This window comes from Macrobrachium rosenbergii, chromosome 14 (genome assembly GCF_040412425.1).
Source record: "Macrobrachium rosenbergii isolate ZJJX-2024 chromosome 14, ASM4041242v1, whole genome shotgun sequence".
Lineage (NCBI taxonomy): Eukaryota > Metazoa > Arthropoda > Malacostraca > Decapoda > Palaemonidae > Macrobrachium > Macrobrachium rosenbergii.
The window spans coordinates 46,118,350-46,144,770 of NC_089754.1; the positions used below are offsets into that span (position 1 = coordinate 46,118,350).

Sequence of the window (26,421 nt, forward strand, 5' to 3'; positions counted from 1 at the left end):
TCTCAGGGAAACTGTTGTTCCTTATTAAATGGTGAAGCAAATTCTTGGTTCTTATACCAAAAACAAAAAGTCTTAAAGCTGATCAATATGTTTTTATTTATTATTAATTTTTTTGCTGGGTGACTTTTTGTACTGTACAGGATAAGTGTCATAAAGAGATAGTGGTGCCAGGAGGTTTGTAAATACAGTACTAAGAAATGCTGAGTATTGACACTGCACCAAACCAGGGAAACAAACCTGGCTTTGGGCATGGCTGACTCACTCACTGTAGGGATGTAAAAGTGAGATGCTAAGAGATTTATCCTTTTCCTAAACAGTTTGGACTGAATTTACATCAACAGTGGAAGCCTCATTTCTGTTGCTTATAATTTCAGATGAGTTAATTCTATTACACATAGAATTACTCTTTCCAAAACAGAAAAAGCTGGCATATTCCTGATTAACTTTAATTTATTATAACTTCAATAATTTTATTTTCATGACAGATGATGGAATAATGGACACCAGTCAGCCCATGAAGTCTAAGGTTCCTACCAAAAGTTGGGGGGGCCACTTTAGCAGGTCAAATCTACGTAAAGGTAGGTATTTACTTTTTATAATACAAAATATGTTGGCATTTCAGGTTTTTTTTCCTGTGTTAGTTAAAACCTTATTCGTGATGCTTTTTTATTATAAATGTTTAATATAAAAGGAACAAGTTTTTCAAATCAAATAATCTTCAGTAGCCATTCTTCTGAACTTTTGCATTGCTTTTTCTTTTCTCAGCAGAATCTAGTCAGTTTAGTGGAGGTGGCAGTTTAAGTGATGGTGGTTTGAGTTGTAAAAGAACTCGCATACATCATCCATTACAACAGCAACATTCACAAGGGGAGCCGCCTCCTTTATTGATAGATGATCTCGCACCGCCTCCCTCCCCCTGCTCCGATATCTCTGGAAATTCCCACGTTTCTCATGGGTCGATGCAACAGGTAAAATGAATTCATGTTTGCGTTTAACATAAGCTATTGGCAGTGGGAAATGAACTGCAGGCATATAAAGTAACTAAGTTAACCTGATGCTCCTTATCAGCAACTAAACATAGACAAAACCTAGAATTTACTTAAGGTTAACTATAAAACATTGAAATATTATATGATATACAAAACACAAAGTATTTTAAAACCATTGGGTCTCTAATAAATATAAATATAAGGAGAGACATCTAATTATTTTAAAATTCAAGCACTTAGAAGGACAGTGCGTACATGAAAATTGGACAGCAATCATGCAAAGAAATTAGGAAAGTCAGTTAAATCTATGACATGCTGTTAGTATAAACAAACATGTTCCCATCTGCTTCATCAGTCACAAAAAACTCCCCTTTGATTGGTAGTGTTTGGAAGTGGATTGCTTGGCTGGATTGGCAATTTCCTTGGTGGTATCTGGCAAAAATCCTCTCTTAAGGAGGCCACTAATGCTAACCTCTAAGCGTGAAGACTGAGGGAAAGGTTTCAGTGTTATCTGCAGAAATGAGTGTGGCAGAGCAATTTTGTCTGCTCTAGAAGCTGGCTAGTCTCTTATCAGTAATTATGCAAACAAAGCTTCTTGTGGTAAGTGGGGATGTTAGTGTCCTATGGACATGCTTAAAAGCCTAAATTTTTATAGGACCAGTCCTATTCAAGGGAACAGGGGAAGGTCTAGACCTCCAGATTGTCCCATGCAATCATAAGGGCATTGCTTTTCCATGCTGTTTATTCTGGTAGTGTGGGGTGTTACTATGGAAATTTTTCTTTTTTTTTTTTTTTTAAGTGGAAGACAGAGATCTTTAGGAGGGGTGCTCCACAGTTTCTGCAGTTCCCATACCATTGTCATTGTGTATAAGTAGTCAAGCAATTTTTTTAGTGTTGCTGTCTGGAAAGATAAAAATAAATTTGGATTTACTGTTATTAAAGAATGTTAATTTGCAAGTTTAATACTACATTACTTCTTTCATAAGTTTAATATTGTATATTGTTTCTTTCATATTGTTCCTAGAAAAGAGAGTACTTTGAAGGTATTTTCTCTCGACAGGAGACCACGTTACACTTTGGTTCAAAATCAAGTAATAAAGAAAGGTATTATCGAAAAATAGAATTGCCACCCGAGATATCACGTTCACTTTCTTCATCGAGAATGTCGGGGTCTTGTGAAGAAGATAAAAAAGAAGACCAGTTTATACATATGATGGTTGCATCGCCCAGTGGTAGTGCAAGCAGCTCTCATAACTCAGGTATAGTATTGTGATGCTAATCCTTTGCTTTAAAGCCCTAGTTAATATAGTACTGGAGTTGTAGGATAATAAGTTCACATCAACCAGACAATTGTATATGAAGAAATGCTAATTTTAATGAAATATCTACTGCAGTAGTGGCAGGGAAAATTTGGACAGGTAGAATCATGTATGAATCAGAGGTAAAAGAATTTTAACATTTAAGATATTGTGGAAATTCAGAATGCAACAGAAGTACAGTACAGCATATGTCTTTGGGTTTGTTTTAAAATTAACATGACAAAGATTTAAAATGTATGGAAGATAATACAATTTTCAATGTATAAAAAAGTATATGCCACTGATGTTATTTATCTTTGCAGGGTCAACATCTGGGGTAAGAGTTGGTGGAGGTGGTTCCACGGGAAATGCAGTAGGGCAAGTTTGTGCAGTTTCTACAGCATGTCAACAAGTACAGCAGCCTCAGCAACAACAAGGTTGAGAAATATTTTTAGATTTTTCTTTTTCTTATTAGTAGAAGTGCACTTTGATTTTAGTGTATCCTTGCATTATGTTTTGGTGGTGAACGGTCACTCATTATATTTTTGCAGTCTTTTCCAAATACTTTCTGACAACTGGCTATAAAAGTACTATCTGGCAACTTTCTTGTAAGCACATGAAGCCACCTAACACAATAGTTGTCATGTTTAAGGAATTTCCTGCCTTTAAAATATTTTACTGTTATACTTTCAAGGCTATCAAGATTTGTAACAATTACTGTTTTCATTTAAGTGAGATTTGTAAACATAGGCTTGTGAAAGAAAACTTCCAGCCTCTGTAACAATTGCATTATGGCTGATGGGATCTTTTTGTCCATCTTTTACCAGAGATTTTATGGCCCTACTGCAAGGTTTCAGTCTGGCTTGCAAACCCTCATTCATAAAAGATCTTTTGATATTTCTCCTTTTTCATTTAGAATGTTGCTTACCTCAGTATCTTGATTTAAATTTTCGTACTCATAACAGGAAGGCCTTCCTACCTAAATAGGTTCTGAGACGCAAGTAAACTGGTTGAGTTTAGTGAAACAAAGGAGATTTTTTAAAACTAAAATCTATTTTTAAAAGCAAAAGTAAAAGAGCCTACCTTTTGCATGTCTATGGCTGGTGAGCTGCTGACTGTAGGATAAGGCACATAGAAACATTGGTACTAAAATGTAAATTTAATTTTTAAAATCTCATGTTTGAGTTACTAAATTAGAAATGGAAAGACAAAACATGTAAATAGAACAGTATGTAAAAAAATAAAATGGAAAAATGAAAAATGAAAAGAAAGAAATGATAATCCTGTTAAGGCAGTGGTTTGAAAATCTATTGAAAGACGAGACGAAACATAAATTTTAAGTTTAACTTGATGACTTAACAGAGGATTAGTAGAGATTGTGATGTCTGAAGAAGAGGTTATGAGAATCCGGAAGATGATAAAAAATGGTAAAGTTTTAGGACCATCAGTAAAAACAAGAAACATGTTGAAAGCTGTCAGAAAAACCAGTCACAGACCTGCTGACCAGAAAATGTGAAAGCATGACAAGAAGAGATGGAACCAGAAGAGTGGGTTAAAAAAAAATGAGTATCACAAATTTTGATATTAATGAACAAAGGAAATTGGATTTCACTGCAGTGTGAATTGTTTTGAGTGAGATTGCAGGAGGATGCTATGCAAATATGGGAGAAAGTGTTGGAAGAAGGTTTGCAAAGAAATTGTAAAGCTGGAAGTTCTGACTTTGACTTTTTAATTTAAAAGGAAACTCAAAACATGCTGCAGGTCTGTTATGAGGCAGCCGCAAGTCAATTGTCATATGAGAACATGGTTATATTTTGTGCATCTTGGGAAGGCATCTTACAGAGTACAAAGACAGACGATTAAATGGGTGTTGTAGAGGCGCTTGGGTACCCAGGTAGACTTACTTAACAATTAATGGTAATACTTTTAAGCATGAGAGCCATAGAAAATGTGGTTTTTGAATAGGTGGTAATACAAAATGCTATAACTCATAGTTATAGACTTCAGGAAGAAAAACTGGCATTTAAATTGAGATCTTGATAATTGAATTTATATGGTGATGTATGAGAAAAGGAGAGGAACAGTTAGTCTTTAGCACTGAAAACTGGTATGCATGAACACTCGCATCCTGTGGGAAAATAGAAGTGCACTGGGCAGAAGACAGTGGAGAGAACTTATTAATGTAAAATAAAAAATAATAATTAGATATTCTTTCTTGAAATTACTAATCTCCAACTAGCAATCTGTACCTTACTTGCTCTTCTGCAAGCAAGGTGACCTTTTTTTTTTTTTTGCTGAAGCCCATTTTCTCAGGACCAAGTCACATACATACACCTGTGATAACTTGAGTATATATTTTATTTTATCCCTAGTATCTCCAAAGACTTGATCTGTGTAACATTTGTCCATTTAATCCGTAACTGCTTTGTGTATAGTATTATGGATTTTAGAACTGTCGTATTTTACAGGTAATAATTTCGGCAGTGTAGAGCAACAGTATTTGAGTAGTGGGACTGGTCCAACAGCTAGCACTGTGTCAGTCAGTGGCTCCTCACCAGTGCCTACTCAGGTACTTCAAGTGGCTACTGTGCCCTTCTCTCCAGTCATTCCCATCAACCCTGTTGTTACTAACCTCTCCGTCCAACTCCCAGCAGCATCTGCCACTGAGGTAATATTTTTATATCTTGCTAATCTTAGGATTTTATTAGGTATTCACTTCTATAATTAAAATATTTGTTTTAGCACAAGCATGGCACATCAAGGTTTTTAAATCTTGAGAGTTAGATTGTTTAAAGACAGCAAATATAATTTAAATTAAGACACCTTCTTGCTTGCAGTAAATTGGTATATTTTTATTGCTCACAGATTTCTTAAGAATTAGAACATGAGAAATATGACAAAGTGAGAAAATATCTTCAGGTACAGATAAGGATTTTATTATAAAATCATTATACAGGTATTAAGAATTGTAATTTGTTGATGTAACTGTCAACATTTTATAACAGTACTGGTATTCTATTTTGAAGTTTGAGGTATTCAATTTTGTCAAGACTTTTACTTCTATACAGTATAGTGCTTTCCATAGCTTATTGTCATTTACAAAATAACTTGGAAAAATTATATAAATTATATTCAGAATTGCAAATATAGAAAAGTTATATGTATGTAGTTAGGAATTTTGTATCTGGAATATTTTGGACACTGGTTAAAGTCTGTTAGGTTTAATAGCCTTAATTTTTATATTACTAAAATTACAGTATTCTGAAGGTTATTCAAATACATTGATGATAACAAACATTACACAGAATAATTACCAGCTTAAAACTTCTGTGTTTGACGTAAGAAATTAGAACAGAATTGAATTACTAGATGTCTTTTCAACCACCAATGTGCATAACTTTAAATATCTTCTGTGTTTGTCATTTTTAGTTGGTCACTCAAATGAATCATCATTAGAATTTTTTTGGTTGTCAAACAAATTCAGTCACCTCTCAATTCTTTTTTAAAGTCATGACTGATTTTTCTCCTAAATAAGTCTCATCATTATCATTAACTTTTTGCATGTGCACTTTGTGACTTGATTCTTAACTGGTCTAGGGCTTCATTTATGACCTTTTTCCACGATTTTCTTAGTCTTTCTATTTCTCTAACTAACAGTTCGTTCCTTTCTGATCATGATGTCCAAATAAATTACAGGTTATGAGATCTGCCTGTTTTTTAGCTATCAGAGACCACATTTCTAAGCAAATTTCTCATATGTACTATGATCTTCAGACACACTCCAGCCTTGAATCTTGGCATTCTGCAGTCACATCTTCACAAAATCTTGTCTATTTTTCTGTCAGTGCCTATACCTTTGCTGCATCAAGAATTGCAGGCATTTTACATGCATCTTGAATTGTTGCCTTACTTTTCTAATGGGATACTTTTAAATATCAGAAGTCTAGCGATCTCTGCCTCATCCCGAGTTTTGCTACTATTTTTCTTACAGTCCTTTCAATTTTCCCTAATAAGCCATGAAAACGGGTTTTATTATGCCCTTTTTACACTTGACCTTCATTATCTGTTTAGAGTTTTGTTAGAAATTAGTTCCAGTATGACCTACAAGAGTATTTTGATGACCTCAATTTTTTCAACTAATTTAGTTAATTATTTTTGTGCTTATCTATGTTAAGGATCATGTTTCCTTTTTAGAATCTATGCTACATCATGTTCACCATGGATTAGGCTGTTTTTTTTATTGTTGCACATATTCAGTTACTGTACTAAATTCTTTATCCACTGGACTATTTCATGTATTCCTACTCCAGTTCTTCAGTCAGTTACCTGACTGAACTTAAAGATTTATAGTTAGTCTGGCTGTAACCTTTATGTTGGTCTACCATCATTCTTGTTGAGTTGTTTAGGAATTCTAAAATCTTAAGGCTTGTTCCATTGCTAATAAGATACATACACCATCCTTTTTGTCAGTGCTTACTTTTAGATTTTATTCTTTCCTTACAGCAACAGCTAAAGTTATTAATTTAAATTTTGTTTTCTGAAGGCATATGTTTTTGCTATTATAGCGCTAATAGTCATACTCTCTGCTTTTGGGTTTCTACCAAATGCAGTTCCTTTAAATGTTTTTGTCTTCATAACTCCAAACTATTCCTTTGTCCAACAGCAAGTTTTCGTTCCACAAAAGTATGTTTTCATTAAAAACATTGAAATGTGTTTGATTCCTGTACATGTAAGCATTAGAGAAAATGAGAATGCTGATACAGCATTCAAGGGAGCAATTACTTTGACTACATCAAATTTGGGGCTCACACTAAGGAGGACCTAGAGTTATTGGTCTATTATTGATGGATGTGTCAGTTTCCTCTTTGTTGGCATGTTTCTCAATTGATATTACTTAACCCAGGGGGTTCAAAAAGGTTGTTTCAGGTAAGAAAACTAAAGAAACAGTAATTTTTTGTTTAGGCATTATTTTTACCCTTCTGATGGCATCAGACTGCATAAGTGTGATATATTTTTATTGAAGCATGTACAACCTGCCAGGTTTAATACTACATAGTAAACTGTTCATATTTTTTTTCCCATATACAGGACAGTATACTTGTATATAACAATTTCTACAATTTTTAGCTTCTGCTTGTTATCACAGGGTCTTCGGCAGTCACTTATACTTAGTCCAGATCAAAGACAACTTCAGGAGCAGCTAAGAAGAAAGCATGCTGAATTACAACAACAAATTATAAGACAGCAAGAAGAATTACGGCAAGTTAACGAGCAGCTTATAATGGTTCAGTATGGAATGAGCTTACAACAGATTTATAAGGTAAGAGATTTTCTTAGCTTTGAATGTAAGTTGATGGGATATTAACTTTTATGGATTTATGTAGTATATAATGTTCAGTTACATTGTTTAGCAGACAGCTGACTGTGAGGCAGAAGTTATGATGTCACGTATGATTATATATTTGTACCGAAATGTCCTATGTAAGGACTGTCCTCATAATATTTCAAATCCTGGCTATGCACATTAAATTTTTCAAACGCTGGCTATACACTACTGTATACCCTATCAGTATCAGTAAGCCTGTCAAACCCTGGCTATGCATTTTATTAGTAAGCTTTTTAAACCCAGGATACACACTGTACTGTATCAGCGCTAAAGGATCTTTGTAGTGTCTTTAGGCCCCAGCTGCATTTTCCTTTCACATTTCATGTTAGTCATGTGTTCTTAGCTGTTCAACTTCCTGAGCCGTGTCATCTGCCAATTTTCATCTTACAATAAAAAATGAATTGTTCAAAACAGCTCTGTGAGTGCTGAAATGACTAAATAATTTAGTCTGATTATAGGACTGTACTTGAAAATTATACATTATATAGCTGAAGGGAATTAATTTAAGGAGAAGATTAAAATGAATTGTTCAAAACAGCTCTGTGAGTGTAGAAATGACTAAATAATTTAGTCTGGTTAAAGGACTGTACTTGAAAATTATACATTATATGCTTAAAGAGAAATAACTTGAGGAGAAAGTATACACTACAGAGAAACACCAGTTTGTACAGTAGTGTAATTTTACATATTTCAAAGAAAAATGGAAAAGGCAAGGGTTGATTCCTTTCCAGTTTTAAATGGAAGTTGGCAGTCTTCTGATTCAGATAAATTAGTTTCCATGATCTAAGATTCCTTGCCTATTTTTTTTTTTGAGAAATGTGTAACATTGAAATACTTTTGTATAGCATCCTCAGTATTCATGTACTACAAGAATGTTACCTCAGAGAAGTCTGAATCTTTCATTATGGTAATACAGTATACTGCACAGTACAGGAAAATATTTTGCTTTAAGGTACTAACATAGTGCCTGTATTAAACTTTAAGGATTACAACAAATTTTTATTTATAAAAATTCTTTACAAAATACAGTACATTCAGGCAATGGACACAGATATTTAAATACTTACTCCTTAAAATAATTCATAAAACAAAGATACATAATAAAAAAAATAACCTTCACAATTTAAGATGTAATTCATGAAGATAACCAGCAAAAATAAATTTCAAAGGTTCACCAATGCATATGAACACAACTTCATCTCTAGGCATCCAAGGAAGAGAAGACTAGGCTTTTCATTGAACAAGGTATTGCAGTCAGGGAGAATAATCATTAGCATCTGTTCTTCAAGTGCTGTCTTATGTTATGTACTGCAGCTCTGAAAATAGAAATTAAATGCCATTCATGGCAGAGAGGTTAGTCTGGCCATCAGCCCTTTATGAACTAGTAACTAAAAAATTTGCTTCTTAGTCTACATTTTAGAATGAATTGATACTAAAATGTTTAAAATCAATAGATAGAATTACAAATTTCTGTAACACATGGAAAGAACTTATTGATTCTAGATAGAATTACAAATTTCTGTAACACATGGAAAGAACTTATTGAATCACAAAAAAATGAAAATTTTGCTTAAATTAAGAGTGTAAATGCTATGACATTAAAAATCAAATTAATTGTAAAACTTGAGGAAAATTGTGCTGTGCTGGATAAACATTACATACGTGGTAAATACACCTATAAATCCAATGTCATTAAAGGTTTGCATACCTGGTAAATACACTAATAAATCTAATGTCATCATAGGTATACTGTATACACTGTATACTGTATTACAAGTATTTTGCCTTTGAAAGAACAGCATCAGCTAGCTTATATTCAAAGAAGAGGATGCACTAACAGATGCAGCGGGCTATATGGCAAGCAACTGGACTTAGGTTCTTGGAAAAAAAAAAATGGGACTGGCCATTGTTGCCAGGAGGTTCTGGAAATCTTAAAAAAAAAAAAGGGACTGGCGATTGTCGCCATGATGTTCTGAAAAAAAAAAAAAGTAGGACCAGCCATTCTTAGTACGACTTCCAAAGAGATACTTTCTATAGAAACTGAGGTTACCCCTGTAGCAGATTTCTGGATTGACTTGGTTAAGGGCATATCAGACTCACCTAGCACAGCTTCTAAATTTTTGCAGTCTTAGAATTTGATTCCACACTGTAATGACTCAGTGCTACTGGTTATGGGAGTCATTTATTGATTTATTGATATTATTTTTTTTGACAAATTTGCTTCCAGAATTTTTTCTCTTGATTATATAAATTTTGCTTTGTCAAAACTGACCTGCTCCTTTGATCTCATTATCAAAACATTTATTTCAGATTGATACTTCTCAACTTTTACTTACTGTAGTGCTGTTTGTTCTTCTTCACACTTAGCACATTTGGGATTCATGTCATAATAGCTTGAGCTCCCTGTCCAAAATTTGTGAGGGAAGGAAGGCAAAATGTCATTAAGTAAATCCCAAACCTGATCTCAAAAAAATAAATTTAAAACAAGAGGAGCCAGTTAAGTCATTTATTTGCCAAAAATCCTGCTGAAACATACTAAGTTGTACATAGGTATTAAAGGTCCATTGATGGTAATAGTCAAAGAGAAGGTGTCTGCATATTAGAATGATCTCTGGGTAGACTGAACATAAAAGAGACTAAAACAGTAGTGAAAATGCCTTCATCAGAGGTTTCCAAAGCTTTTGTTTATATTTAGAATCTGCTATATCTAACTTGACCAAGTTTGCAAAATAGTGTCTTCTTTTTCAGGGTGGTGTGCAATATTCTACAGCTACAACAGGAAGTAACAGTAGTTTTCAAAATAGTGTGGCAGTTGGGTCAGGAGCTGGAGGAGTACTGGGTGTTCCTGCAGCTGGAAATATACCTGTTACTGCAACCATCCATTCAGGAGCTGGAGGGGCTGTAGCCCTTGGTACGGGTAGTTTGGCTGGGACCATGGCAACTACTTCATTTGTACAACCTCTAACCATAACAACACCTTCCACACTTCAGTCCTCAACACTTACTGTTTCCACTCTTAGTCCCGCACAGGTATGGTTTACGATATAAAACATTTCAAATAAATTATTGACTAGTTTTCAGGATAGGAGAATATGTAAATATTAACAAAAACTGATTGGTTTTAGCTTTTAGGAGCAAAACATTTTGTTGAGTACTGTATCCAGAAGCAAAAGTTATTGATATATAGCACCATGCATATAAAAACAGTTTTTTCTAACAATTGGTGGTGTCCTAATACTGACCTGGCTTCAACTACCATGGATCTTTATGTGTTGTAAGTGGTAGCCCCAGTAATGACAAGAATTATACTAAAGGTATGATTCTTGTCATTACTTAACCTTCATTCTTTTTCCAGTCAAGATCAGTAAAATTAACTTCTTGCTGAGAGAGAGCCTTGCTTTATACTAAATGATGTTTTTCATGAAGAACCTCCTAGGAGAGATTTTTACAGAATATTAAGTTACTCTAACAATTTCTACCTGGTCCAAGTCTTGGACACATAAAATTGTAATAAGGTAAAATAACTTTGATTCAGTATTCAAGTCCTCTTCCAGGGAGGTTTTTTCAGACTACAGTACTATGCAAAGATATCATAAATTAGTGACCAATGATCAAACAAAACCAGCTTAAGATGACAAAATTTAGGTCACACTGACAGATGATTTCTGGCTAACATAGAAAGTGCCATCATTTGCAAAGTAGGCTTGTTATTTTACAGACATTTCCATAGCTATTACAATCCTAGAACCACTCCCAGCCTCCTTTCCTTACGTATAGGACTTTGGAATGTACCTTCTTAATTTTCACTATATTTTACTTCATATTGTTTTTTGGTGTGCTTTTGTTCACCTAACCACTATGGTGTCATTCTAAAACTGGTGTCCTTGCCTACCTAGTATTCATGTTTTTGTGTGCTATCTTAGCCTATGCGGGCCTGCCCTAAAACCTTGCAATTTACGTAACCTACATTGTGCACATACATTTATAAAATAATAAATCGCAATAAAAAAGTTCTTTTCTTTCTTTAAATCTTCAGCTCAAAACATAGTCAACGACCACAGAGGTAGACACTAGTGAGAAGTTCCTGAGATAGCTTTTAGTTCTTGCTAACTGGCATGACTGGGTCTTATGGACAGCCCGTCAAATCTTAGGACACTTTGTTAGTTTGGATGAACTTGCCAAGACCAGAAGACCTGTGGCCTAATTTAGTTAAGCATCCATTTTAAGCATCTAGATGCTAGCTGTTTCTCTGGCAAAATCTGTATTAGTGATGAGACACTGTTCTTAAGAGGCTATCTAATATGCTGCATCCTGACTGGATGGCCTAAGAACAGTGAACACACTACTACAACTAGGGTTGCTATGAGACCCCTGGGCTCGCCACACTGGCCAGAGTAGTTCACTTTCTTAGTGATAGGCGATGGCAGGAAAGCCTTTTCCTTCAGTGCTCCTTATGCTGTACTTGTGGGAGGAGGCATCAAAAGTTTCCTGGAGCCCCACCCATGAGGTTCTGTCCTTTGACTCCTTCTCAGCTCTCACCCTTTTGCCAGAAATCCTTCTTTGGTGGCAGAAAAGGTTTCTGTCTACCCTTAACTTTGACTTAATGAGTGGAGGCCTATATTCAGAAATTCTGCTCACTTTGGCAAGAGATGAAAGCAGATCTGTGGGGTAGTTATAATCTTCAACAAGGGTTACCAACATCTTTTTCTGGAGTCAAGCCTTGCACTGACCTCTGAGCCAGAATGCTTCCGTGCATACCAGGAATTCCCTCTATGGATGCGTTGGACTCTTCCCATGCTCAGTGGTCTGGTAAAACTAAGGTATACTTACTTTTTTTCCCATGCCAAGGAAGAGAGTCCAAAGTTGAGGATGAGGAAGATGATGACAACAGAGCAGAAGACAGTGACACTGTCTTGTCCAACCCATTAGTCAATTTGCACACTAAAAAGGTGGTCAGGGCAAGGTTAGGAGAAATTGCAATGTCAGCTTGCTCAGCTATAGATGTCATCACAGCCAATGGGGGATCACTTGCAGTAAAGGAAAAAGACAGATACTGGAACTTCAGAACAGTAGCAGATGTGTTGATAGATAGTTGGTTTAAGTTTCTTCCCATTAACAAACCTAGACATGCAGAAAATGGACTACCTGAGATATTTAAATATGCCCACATGAAGGTAGTCCTTGGCTTTCTCATTCACAGGTGAGGGGTGAATAGGTTTGCTTGTGGGTGAGAGGGATGGTACAGTAGATGGAGTTATGAAGGTTTCAGAAAGATTTGATGTTGTTTCCTGTGGAGTAATACCCTTCCTTCAAAGAACCAGATGAAACCTTCTTACGCTTCCTTCTCTTACCATACTTCTTCAACTGGCGGGGAAGGTCAGAAGGAACACTGATCACAAAGAAAGGAACAAATACACTCCCTACCAAAATGGAGGACATGAAACGGCTTACATGGCTGCCCGTGACCCTCACACCAGCGCAAAACAGAAAAGCATGGCCAAAAGATAACAAACAAGAGGGAAAAGTTAATCACACACACAAACAACTAGCAAAAGATAATCTCACAAGGTACAGGGCAAGGTATAATCGAAAAGGAATAAGGAAATCAGGGTACTCATACAAAACATGGGAAGAACATAGGTAACCCCCCTCCTCCATATCCATCTCCATTTTAACTACCTTGTTTACCAAGAGTCAATGCCTGCTCCTGCTTGGGCTGAAGGATACTTAATATATGAAAGGCAATGATTGTATCCCTGTAGGAACAATTATGGAGGAACAATTATGGACATAAACTCCTTTTGCCCTGAAGTAGCTGCTGGCCAAGTTGTGGCACAGCTCAATAAAAAGGGATGGGGGTTTGGTTTGACTAATTATCCTCTTCATATTCATTTAATTAAGTATCCTACTCTAACTCATAAGTGTAGATCTTCTGAGGAACTTGTTTCTACACTTCATCTTTTGGGTAAGCATCACTGTGATGCTTCTCCAGATGTCGAAAGTGAATCATCTTTTGGGTAAGCATCACTCTGATGCTTCTCCAGATGTCGAAAGTGAAAAATAAGAAAAAATTTTAACCATAATAACAAAGCCCTTGTCCATTCATGACCCCTTATTTGTCTCAGTTCCCATAGGATAGACTTCTCTCTGTCAAGTGTCACTGGTCCAGCACCTCTACATTGTGTACTCTCTAGTTTTAGAAATCTTGTGGGCACCAAAGCACATCCCACCTCAGTAGCTATACTGTACTTGTTATCATAAAGTAATTGGTCTGTTTAGAGAAAAATAAAATTCTGAAATTAACTTTTCTTTTCACTCAAACCAAACCAAACCAAACCAACCAAAATTTGTCTACTTTACCCCTCCTTATTGCATTAGGTACAGTAGATAATGACAAGTTACACCAGCTGAGGTTCTGAGGGACTCAGATGCCTTTTGATTTGGGACATGTCTGGAGATATTTTACTGCAGGTTTATTTTATCATAAAACCTTGAACTGGGTTTGTATTAAAATTTGAACTGGCTTTGTATATGGACAAAAATTAATTTTCAGATTTCTGTTTTTATGCAATTTATTTCTGTTCTGTTCCATTGAGGTGTTTTTGATATTGTTTACTTTCCAGGTGAGCATACAGGGTGTAAGCACTCAAGGGATGGCAGCAGTACCTTATCAGTTGTCCCACCATCAAGCCCAGATGTTATTTGCTCAACCTGGAAGTAGTCCCCAGGCTCACCTCAACTCACCACACCATCAGCCTAAGAAGTGAAACCTTTTATCAGCAGCTTTTGCTGTTGTGATCCCACTACCAACATCACCACCACCACAATGGCCATTACCACCACTCTCCGTCCTTCCTCATCACCAACCACCACTCATCATGATATCTTTTAAGAGACAAATTTACCACATTTGCAGCTACTTACTAACCATTATTTGGCATTCCTAAAATTGTGTCTTACCAAGTGATTCCATCACTGCCCTGTTGTTAGCCAGCTAACCAAAAGAACCAATCATTGAGCTTAGAAATACCTCCATATCTGCTACTGCCATCATAAATGATTAGATATTTTCGAACGTGTATCATACAGTATTGCTGTTTGTTTTCCATATGTATAGAATCTGTAAAACCCCTCAAGGGCCAATCTAAATTACTAAATTAAGTTAAAATACTTGTAGTACTATACATGCAACTCTAGTGAGTATAATTCTAAAATGCTTGTTAGTAATTTTTATTGGTCTGCCTTTGTTCTTTAAATCTTAATTAAAATTATTTTCAAAGATATGACAAACTTGTTGAGGTTTTAATAATGGTAACGGCTATTACTAAGGGACTTCTGGTAAGTTTTGAGATTAAAATGATCAAAGTATTGTAGTACTGTATTCATTTAGAATCTTTCAGTGCTAATTTACAGTAATTTACCTTTACTGTAATGTCTAAATGCTGGGTAGGATTCTGCATCAGTTCTAATCCATAAGTTTGATTATGGATGGCAATAAGGTGTCTTCATGAAATTTTAGAAGTCTTTTAATAGATTTTCTTAATATAATCTTTGTAATTCTTTCAATTTTATTTGTTTATTTTTAACATCAGAATAAATTGGTTAGAAATATGAACAGAATTTCAGAGATAATTATTTGAAATTCTTTTTTAAGAAGTTATGTCGTTTGAGGGGTTTCTAGCTCATGGTCTGTATTCTTATTGAGATATATATTATCCGAGTAAATTTTTCAGGTATTGATAACTAAAATATACAAAATACAAAATTAAAATCTACAAATCTACAAGGCTGTGGAATAATTTCTAAGGATTTTAAAAAGCTAACAATCTCTTTTCCTTATTTTTATCTTTCCTTAAATTAGCATATAATAAAATAAAGGAAAAAAAAGTCTTTCAACATGTTTTTGGGCCCTGAAAATCACCTGGCTAGCAGGTATGGTTTCCCTCTACTCACCCAACATGGGAGGGTAATTACTGTATAGCATTCAATACTGAGTGATGCATTTATAAGTAAATGCCTAAGTAGTACTTACACATATCTTTAACACCTCAAGTTTTCAAGACAACCTTTATGCAGTAAAAACTAGGATAGTTCACTTGATACGTACTTTTGGCGAACAATTTAGATTGATGGTATTTGATAGGTTGCTGCGGTCTAAGATAATACAGGCAGATATATAGATATATACTACACTGTAGACTTGCACCAGTGTGTGTGACAGTATTTGTGATGCAGTATGGGGGAAGGACTTTTATTTTTTTTATATGCTCTTTATTGGTTTACAGAAATGTGATAATATTGAGCTGGTATTAACATCAGGGAAGTTTTTAAAACATGTAAAACGTGAAAGCTGTTGTTGGAGGGAAAGTCGAGACTACTGTACTAGTTTCCTTGTGAAGAACGAATATCGAGTAAGTGGCATTGAACAAGATAATCAAGCTGAAGTTATAGACTTCGTCTGAAGAGACATTCAGTTTGCAGCAAAAAAACCCTCTTTTGTCAAAAGTGAAAATACAGCCAACAGTGATGTGGTGAAGTCCAGGTGAAAATACAGAAAGGAAAGTGTGTGTGTATTGGATTTAGGATTGTCACTTCTGAAACTCCCTTGTGCCACATTACTTGCTCAGTTTTATAATCACAATCAAAACCTTCGAGACTTAGCCAAATAATGATGCAAAATCTTAAAAGTGCTGAGCTTAGTTAATAATAATGTAATTATTATACATCATAAATTACTAGCATATTGTAAATAAAATTTAAAGTATGTACAAGTGTAAAAAATGATTATATAGATAAATATATAAATATATATATATATATTTTTGTCATGCCTTCTGAGGTATTGTTTTAAGATGTGATAGATGTATTAAAGCCGTTCTGTGTGTTTTTGTGTCATGACTATTGCAAAGGCTGAAGGTTCATGAACATAGCATCTATGTTTTGATAACCAGATCCTTTCACCAGGGTAACACCAACACACAATAAAGATTTGAAAGATTATTTATTATGTTAGGACACATTTTACCTACTTTGTGATGGGAAGTCACAACTGAGAAATACAAACATATTTAAACCCTCTGTTAACTTTGACTATAGATATTAGCAGCAACCTGTCTTTAAAGCAGCCTAATTATTCTGTGAATTTGTTTGCTGTATACATAATAATTATTTTAGTGCCAAAGCTTTACACAATGCTCAGGCTTGCATCATATCTTCCACAAGATCTCTCACCTGTTTGTACCCTACTCATCATGCTAGGGCGTTAGTTATTACAGTGTATTACCTTTTATAAGCTAGTCCCATGTTTTTATTTTGTTAATTGTGTGCGAGATTTAATATACAGTCAAAAGATGTGATACAGAACGTACTTCATCAACTAATCCTGAAACATTGTGTTCTAGAGCTTAGACCAGAAACACAGGTGGCTGTTAATACTGTTTAGAATCATACTAGTTATTCTGACCTATGAATTGTATGATGCATGGAGGTAACCAAAAAGACAGTTATGACCAAAGCCATTTCTTTATTCCACAGACAAGTGCAGCCTTTCCTAAAATGTCTTTCAATATAAATACAGGATATTTATCTTTAATTTTCAGTGCACTTTGTCTCAAATCTTTACCACACTTTGCTTTTAATCTTTTGAAATCTTTATCAGATTTTCACTGTTGTCCAACAACAGTAAAGAACTGTGCTCTTTCAAAATTAGATTGCATTCTAAGAATGATTTTATTTAGTCTCACATTTTCAAAGCCATATGGATTCCATGCTTCTGTAATGCTTTTCATTTGATCAGTTTCACATGTTACATATTCTCAGAGGAAATAATTCAATCCTAAAGTCAGGAAATTTTAATTAGTTGTATATTTGAATATTTGAGGATAGTTATATTCTTTAGAATTTTTATACTTATTGTGATATTTGTTAAATTATTGACTTAATTTTTATTTGTTTTAATGAAATGGTTTTCTTTAATGGTACTCTGTTATTTATGATTAAATAAATTTTTTTGCAAGTATGTGTAATTTTGGACTTAATGAAGAAATTAAACAATTTAGAGCTAAAATGTTATTTGTTAACATGCATGTTTATATTTATGAGATAAGAGGGTAAAATGGTCTGTTAAAAGTTGTGACTTACAATAGTAAATTATTTGGAAAAATTAAGTACTTCATTATACAGTATATGACATTATCAGATCGAACATTGTAGCCAGTTATTTGTATATTATTTTTTATCATAATTGGTACAAACGTGTTTGGTGATTGGCTAGAAGCAAGTTAAAGGTTATTTGAAATCTGACCAAGAAGTGTGTTACCTGTTTCAGTATTCATCTCATTGGTAACACTGTGGCATAGTGTATTCCCAACTTCATGTACTTCATTAAAAAGATGAACATTAACATCCAAATGATTTCTAAATAAAGTTTTTTTTATTCATAACTTTCCTACAGAAGACTGAAATTATTTTACAAAATTGCTCAAAATGTTGAGTGCTCATGTATGGTTATAAGCTACAACATGAATGGAGTTCATGAATATAGTTTTGATCTCCACCGTTTTCTTTCTAAGAATGACATTGGCGGTGTTGGTTAATGGCATTTTGGTGTTATGACACTTGGCTAACGACACATTAACCAGATTTTCGGTGACGGAAGCGTTTTTCAGCATTGGTAAGCGGTTTATTGGTGTCAATAAGTGGTTTATTGGTGCCGATAAGCAGTTAACGGCGCCGACAAGTGGTTTATTGGCGCTTACGACATCATAAATGCCATTTATTACCATAATTATTGGCGATTTCCAGTTATATCAGTGCTCGGCTGGAACAGAACCCCTGCCGTTAACCGGGGACTGCCTATTGGTTTTGAACATAAGATGCACTGAATTTATAATTACTAAATATGGTTACAACAGTAAAACAGTTATTAGTTGATTTTGGTACTTGATCATTCAGTTTTTTAGGCGAATTAAAGCACCGATTCCCAATCTCTAAGTAAAGACCAAGAACCTTGATAAGCAGTGTCATATATCAAGAAAACCACCGAGTTCCACTCATCAAGTAGGGTATATTTCTATTTGGCATCTACAAGGATTGTGAGATACTTTATATGGGGAGACTGACTGACTGATTTATATCAATGCAGTACAGTTGTGCCCCCTGTATCCATGGGTAACAAGTTCCAAGACCCCCTGCTAATGCCAGATGCAATGGGTAATAGGAAATATCCTTGTTTAACCAAGTACTACTACACACACGCCATTCATACAAACAACCCCGTTTATGCCAATATAAACCCCAACACCTCATATAATAACTGTTACTGGTTATACATGGCAAAGAATAATAAAAAATTGCAGATAGTATCTCCCATAGAATGTGGATAAAAAAGGTTTTAAACTAACAAAAAGAAAATAAGAATTTATGATTATATAGTTTATATAGTTTTAAATGTACGTATATTAGTTAATCTGTGTATGCCCATGTAAAACTCCAATATTTCTTAACTATACATTATTGTTTATGCATGACAAAGAACGACATAAAGTTATGGATACAGTATTTTCTTATACAGGTACAGTACAAATAAGAAAAACTTTTTAAACTAAACATAAAAGAACAACTTACAATTACATATGTAAAGTAAGTACAGTGAACCCCCTGTATTCGTGGGGATGCGTCCCACACCCCCCCGCGAATAGGTCAAATCCGCGAATGCTTAAAACCCCTCTAAAAACACTTAGAACTGCCCATTTTGATAGCTTAAACTAGGAAAAACCCTGTAAAAATGCTTATACCTGAGTATTTTAATAGTTTTATCACAGAAAGTGCATTTATTCATGAAAATTATATGAAAATTACAGTAATTAGTGAATATTTTTCAGTGAAAAATACTGCGAATGGGCGAATTTTCCATGAATGATGGCTAGATATGTTCCACAGAGAAACCCGCGAATGCGTGAGTCCGCGAACCATGAGAACGCGAATATGGGGGGTTTACTGCAGTGCTAAATGTGCATTAGTCTGGACTGGGAGTGATGTATCTAGCATTGGTATTGTTATCATTTCTCATAATTTTATACACTGAAAAATACGACAACACCAAGGAATATATAATGACATACTAGGGAAGAGAGGGAACTATGCTAATGAAATGAAGATGGAGGGCATAGGTACTGTGCAGGCATTCACAGTATTGGCCTTCTGACAAAATGTTAGAAGGGTCATCCTCTGAATTTGGATGAGGTGGAGGAGACTGAGGGAAGAGAATGGCAACAGCTCTGTGACTTCAGGAGCTGACCAAGTCAAAGGCTGATCGTCAGTGGTGAACACTTTCTTCTTCACCTTCTTCTTGAAGAACATCGTAATTGGAAATAGTTTCCTTTGCCTTTTGAGTTCATCGTAGAGCTGTTGTAGCAGTATCACTACCGTAGATGTCATATGGGTGAATATGAAGCTCTATTCCATCAAAGGATAATAAACCTATGTTCCGTTTTCTGCCATCTGAATTATGCTGAACACTTTGCTCATCTTCTCCAGTGTCCATTTTGGAGGTTCAACTTCACTTCCTGATGCATCTTCCTCCTCAAAATTAGTTGACTTAATGAAAATCTTCCAGCTCCTGGTTCATCAGCTCAGCATCCTCTCCAAGACGCTTGATGACACCGTCATCGATCACGTCTCATTCCATTACTACCAACTTGTCTTGTAAAATTGATAATCCTCTGCATGCAGCCATCGATAGTCAGGAAGCCCTTGAAATCATTCTCAGCCTCACTTTACAGATTTTCCAACAAACATTTACCATTTCCAGTTTCTAGTCATCCACTGCCCCCCCCAATAAGGGTAACTGAATCTGCAATGGTGAATGCTCCAACATTTCATCATGGTTACACTGGGGATTGGGACTGGTGCTGTGCAGATCATATCAAAGGCCTGCTAAGTATAGGTGACCCTGACACAGCAAATGATACCTTGGTGAAGAGGCTGGAGAAGCAATGCCAAGTGGGTAAACAAAAACATTCTGTACATCTGGGTCTGCAATGACAATGGATGAGGATGGTCAGGAGCATTAACATTTATTAAAAGGGCTTTGAAACCTCAAAGAGCGAGGCCTTACCTTTGCATGTATCCTTCCTGCCTGACCACAGATGCATGCATCTGGTTTTATATATCAATTAATCCTTATTCCTGCTCACTTACTGGTTAACATGTTTAATACTGTGTACATTTTGTGTAAATACCTCAAACACTGCATTTTGCATCTATTGTCAGCTGATGATAGGATCTGGATGATTTACAAATGTCCAGATAAATATAACTAAACAAAAACTTCCATAAAATGTATTCTTCAAACAACTGGACCCTTACTCCTTTGATTATGAAATGAAGACACGAAGTTCTGTGTTTCTTCCCATGATTCTTGGTTCTTTGTCCAACTTAAACCCTTGTCTTACAATCTTCACAGTTACCTTTTGCAATATGTCTTTGCTGCTCTCAATGTGCTAGTATTTATCTTTTGATGGCCATATTATTTCAGCATGAGGCAGGTAAGTACACAGATTCTCCCACTACACATTCTGTGAATGGACAAACGGCTTAAGCACTACACAGTAAAATGAAGGTCTGCAGTAAACAATGTCAAGTTGAGCAGTTATTTGGCTTTCTACAAATTAAACTACTCAGCACTCCCATCTTTAGAATTTCCGAAGTTCACGCTTTGGTATTCTAAGGACAACTGGACTTGAGCCATATTTACAATACATTAACTTGAAAGAGATGGCTAGTACAGTGTACCTGTTATCCATCAGCCTCCAACTAAAACCAATGTTCAGTCCTTGCCACTCATAGGTATACATCACAAGTTGAACAAATACCAATCTGAACATAGAAATGCGCTGGTTTGTTGTATTCATTACTCATAAATCATATGATGGTTCTCCTCACTTCAATGTACTTGGGTAGTATTTAGTATAGTATTCTTTAGTGTGCATCATAGTGGTTTAGTACTGTTGTCATTATTCATAAGTGATATGATGGTTCTTTCTTCAGTGTATTCCTGTCTGTATAGTATTTAGTATCTTTAAGTGATACAGTATGGTGGCTCCCCTATACTAATGTCATTAATCATAACACACTTGTTCTCCTCTCTTCAGTGGACTCAGGCGATGTGTTGCTTCTCCTTTACAGTATGAATTTAATATTCTTGAGTGATACAGCATGGCAACTCCTACACCACAGTCATTATTCCTAAGTGCAGTGTTGATTCTGTGGTCAGTTTTATTTAAGTGACATCATGGAAAGCATTGCCAGCTGGCAAAAGTAGAAAAAATCAAGGGCAACGTTATATTTTAGACACAATATGTTATATTTCTTAACAAACATACACTGTAACTGCCCTTTGGGAAAGGAAATTCGAGTTGCCCATCATAGTTTCCTGCAATGAAATACATACGATCTTTCAAGAACTCTTTTTAAAAATGTTTCTACAAAACCTGCCAACATAAAGTCTGGTAGGGTTTAGATGAGACTAAGAAGAATGTTTCAAAATCCTCATGAAGTGATAAGTCAAATAGTACTAAATTGTATCTTGATCCCTCTGAGATGACCAAAGGATTAACCAATGAATATTCTGAAGGCACTGAAAAAGCCTTCAGTACCCCCAGTGGATGCCATTGTTGACGATGGTTCTGCATAAAGGTCCATCTGTGAGGGAGGATTTTTAAGAAGACACTGCTGAGGAGTTTGTCTCTTTAATAGTCTTACCAGCTGATTTACCAGTATGCCTGGCATCTATGGTTTACTTTTACTACAGCTTTCTGTATTCATACTGTAATATTTGATTAATTAAAAGCTGGTGGTCTCAACTTTTTAGGTACTCTGTGCTTCGATTTAGAAAATTTAATTCACTCCTTTATTTTTTAATGCCTAATCACTTCTGGCTAATCTTTTGCACTCCATTGACACTAATGTTTGCATGATGAGCTTCTGTCAGTAAAATATTTTCAAAAGGAAAGGATTTAAAGATGTTACTTAAATCCTCTGACAAACTGTTGATATTGCGACTCGAGCCTTCAGAATGTCAAAAACAAGTATAGTATACAGTGCCTGTACATAAAACCGTAGTTGATGGCAAATAACTCGATTGTCTTTTTTCAATATCTTCATAATTTCAATTAAATTTGATCTCTAAAATCTGGTGTGACTCTGTTAATAAACTTTGTTTTGAAAAAATATTATGAAAAAATGCACACTCAAATTGATCAAAAGTTTTATGAACTAGATATTCAGCTTTGCTACCATCATGTGCTCTCATAATTTTAATCACTTGCAGTCCAGTTGCAAATTATGGTTTTACAGCTACTAACAGATATCCAAATTCTAGTAGGAATTTCTACAAGCACTGGAAATCCTATCAGCTATATGGAAACTAGCAAAAACAAACTAAGAATGTATGGGGTAAGGACTCCCAACACAGTACAGTACCAGGTTTGGTGGTAAATGGCAAAGTCAGCTGGCAATGATGCAGACATGAATTACAAAGAACTTGTTTGAAGTTAACTAATTTTAGGAAATGCAGGGAATCTCCATGACTGCCAGAAAGTTTCTTTGACAGCCATTTTCTGAACATAATGAAAAGAGAAGCGGGCTATGACTTTTGTGCCATAATGTGCATAGGTATTTTCTATGGAGAGAGGTCTTGGAAAATGCTTTATCAAAGTAAGATTCTTAAATAACATGCTGTAACATAACAGGCCGTTGTCATTTTGTACCCTTGGTCTTGAGGAACTGAAATACTGTATTCAGAGGAGAAATTGGGAAATACTCCAGTTCAGGATGTTATGCATGTTTGCTGAAAATAATTCTTGAGTAGGTATTGCAGAAGTATATAGCACTGACAAAGCAGAAGAAAAATTAGCTACCTGAAATTATTATCAAATCATGTATAAAAAAAGGATTTTGACAAAGGCATTTCTGGGAAGAAATAATCCATTCTGCACTTATTTCTAGGTAATTCTGTTGCTAGATACCAGAGAAAAGCTAAATGTAAAGCTGGGGTTACTACCCCAGACCAAGAAATGAAATGGTAAAGGGTGAGATTGTCAAATCATGGTATAAAAGGGTCGGGAAAATGCAAATGAAGCAGAGAAACTCATGCAGTCTGAGGAGAAAGTGCAATATACTCCAGTCAAGTTATAACAGTTCCAAAACCCAGACAAAGGAAAAGGTTCAAGTGCTTTTCAACAATATCAAATGTTACTAAACTTGCAAAAATTTTAGCATCTGTGTTCTTAATAAATTTCTTGAATGTTGTGCAGTACAGCTTTTAAAATAAAAATGTTAAAATAAATCAATACAAAAAGGCCAGTTTTTCAGTAGGGATCATTTTTGATGCACATCCATGATCCAAATGAATATTTTTGCCATTAAGATCACGAAAAATACATCACCACAATGAAAATATACAGAAAAATATTGCTCTATTAGCTTTTGAGGCCTAATTGGCACTCATTCCAGTTTACACCAATTTCCAAAGATTATCAAAATTATACTGGGGAAAGAGAAGAGGGCAAGGAGACGTTCCTAGATCACTTTTTGGCACAAAGTGAAGCAGATGGAATAGCAAGTTGATGTGTGTAATGTTGAAAAAGAAGTGGCTGCGGTTAGAGAAAAAGGGTTTCAATTCAAGAGAGAATGTTCAATATATGGTTACAAGTGTTTAGTAAGGCAAAAAAGTCTAATAAAATGAAAATGAGAATACTGCACAACAGTATATTGTATAAGAAGTTAGGCTAGGGCAGTAAACCTAAAAGTGGAAGGAGCTTGTGATGAGTATACAAAGTTCAATGGGATTAGCAGGGTGTCCATGGCTATAGTCATTTATGAAGGATGAATAAAGACAGCCGTGAAGGAAAAGTGGAGAATAACAGGTTCAGTTGCGTGGCCGAGGAACACACTGTATAGGGTGTTTAAAGGTCTGTTTCTAGGAGGGAAAAGTTCCCAAGGAATTGGTAAGAATTACAGTGGCACAACATTACCAAATACTACACTAATAAAGATACATGGTATGGTTTTAACTTAAAAAGTAAAAGAAATAATAGAATGACTGATACGGGAAGAACAACAGGGACTTAGACACGGAATACTTTGTGTGGCTCAGGTGTTTGTTATGAAACAGGTGGCAATAAGTTTGAGGGTAAAGAGCAAAAACTATATGTGGCATAAATAAACTGAAAGAACTATCACGACATAGAATAATAGAAATATAATGTAATGGGTGCTAAGCATGCACAGTGCAAAGGATAACTTGAGGAGAATTAGGAGTTTTTAAGATGAAATAAATGTTAGACTACAATGAGTGGCTGACTGGTTTTATGTAAAACTTGGGTCCAAGACAAGGATGTTTTATGTCCTGAAGGAGTAATGGAGACAAGTTAGAGAATGGGAAGAAGATGTAGATCCAAGTCCAAGAATATGAACAGGAATTATGAATGGAGTATGGAGTAGATGGTGAGGGTTAAAGAGAGATGAATGTATGAGAAATACACAAAGTGTGACCACAGGGTGATAAGCTGGTGAATACTGTAGAGAAGTCCTTAATCCTGGCAGGGAGGAGGAGAGAGCATATTGATAGGAAGTAGTGGGAGAAGTTTGTGAGGAATGTATAATATCCAGGAAGTGAGTGTTTTTGCAAGATAGAGGGAAATGGCATAGGTGTATAGGGAGTGTCTATACTGTACATTGCCGATGAACCTCCGTGTAGGTGGTTGCAGTGAATGTTGTGGAAGTTCCCTGTACAAGTTCATCCATGATTCTCTGGTTCAGAGAAAAACCTAACAGTGGCTGTTGTGTTCTGTTTTCTCTGAAGCAGACACACACACACATATATGTGTGTGTGTGTATTGTATGTATGTACTGTACTGTACATGTGCGTACTCGAATGCTAAGTTATGTAATAAGTCTAGTCTGCATGTACTTATTTCACCTTTACCATGGGATTTTGATAAAGTATACTTTTTATCCCTGACCTTTTGTTGAAGGCTACATTACTTAAGCGGACTGTCTGGCTCGTCTTTTATTTTAAAAGAATTAAGTTATAATCAGGCTACCTATATCTATCTCGGATTTTTTTCGTGGAAAGATACATCTAAAAATTCTTCACTGGTCCTTGACATTTCTATTTCATGTAGAGTCATCCATTCATATTTAGGTGCAAACAATCCTTAATTGTCCATTTTATAAGTGTCTACTTGTTCCATTCTATTTCATCACGTATCGTTTACAAAGTACAGTATTTCAAATCTATTTCAGTTAAGCCTTCAGGGAATGTCAATACGCTGTTTTCGCCCTTATTTAACTTGTCTCCAGCTGCCGCATCCATTTTATGCTTTGAATTTTTTGCTCAGATATTTGAATCGGTATTTGCTTCCCTCCACCACACCTACCCCGCCATTTAAAAATGTTCACGCTATTTTTCTTCGTGCTGGTTGAGTTATTACCGTATTCTACTTTTGAAAATTAAATTAATTAATAATTCTTAGTCTTTACACTTTAGATTATTAAACTGATGATTAAATTTAATTAATAATTCTTAAAGTCTTTACACTTTTTTATTGTACTCATTAAAGCTGCCGCGTATGCTCTACTAAATCCACTTTTCTTTTTCGGACGCAAAAGATTGACATCAATATATCAATCAGATATTTAGGCAATTTACGCTAATAGTGGTTACATTTCCCTAAACAAGTTA

General features: G+C 35.2%; 1 protein-coding gene and 1 long non-coding RNA gene across 2 annotated transcripts in view; one reads left to right on the forward strand and one right to left on the reverse strand.

The window, feature by feature from the left end:
- Window positions 1–14,585, forward strand: part of LOC136846083 (neuronal PAS domain-containing protein 2-like) — a 376,593-nt gene extending 362,008 nt beyond the window's left edge. The window contains exons 15-22 of the mRNA XM_067116792.1: window positions 486–578; window positions 766–968; window positions 2,014–2,248; window positions 2,611–2,724; window positions 4,756–4,955; window positions 7,434–7,607; window positions 10,422–10,703; window positions 14,297–14,585. Of these exons, the coding sequence (XP_066972893.1) occupies window positions 486–578; window positions 766–968; window positions 2,014–2,248; window positions 2,611–2,724; window positions 4,756–4,955; window positions 7,434–7,607; window positions 10,422–10,703; window positions 14,297–14,440 (1,445 nt within the window). The 3' untranslated portion in view covers window positions 14,441–14,585. The remainder of the gene's footprint in view (window positions 1–485; window positions 579–765; window positions 969–2,013; window positions 2,249–2,610; window positions 2,725–4,755; window positions 4,956–7,433; window positions 7,608–10,421; window positions 10,704–14,296) is intronic.
- LOC136846084 (uncharacterized) overlaps window positions 8,857–26,421 on the reverse strand; it is a 53,491-nt gene continuing 35,926 nt past the window's right edge. Inside the window, exon 3 of the long non-coding RNA XR_010855320.1 lies at window positions 8,857–8,989. This is a non-coding gene — a long non-coding RNA (uncharacterized lncRNA). The remainder of the gene's footprint in view (window positions 8,990–26,421) is intronic.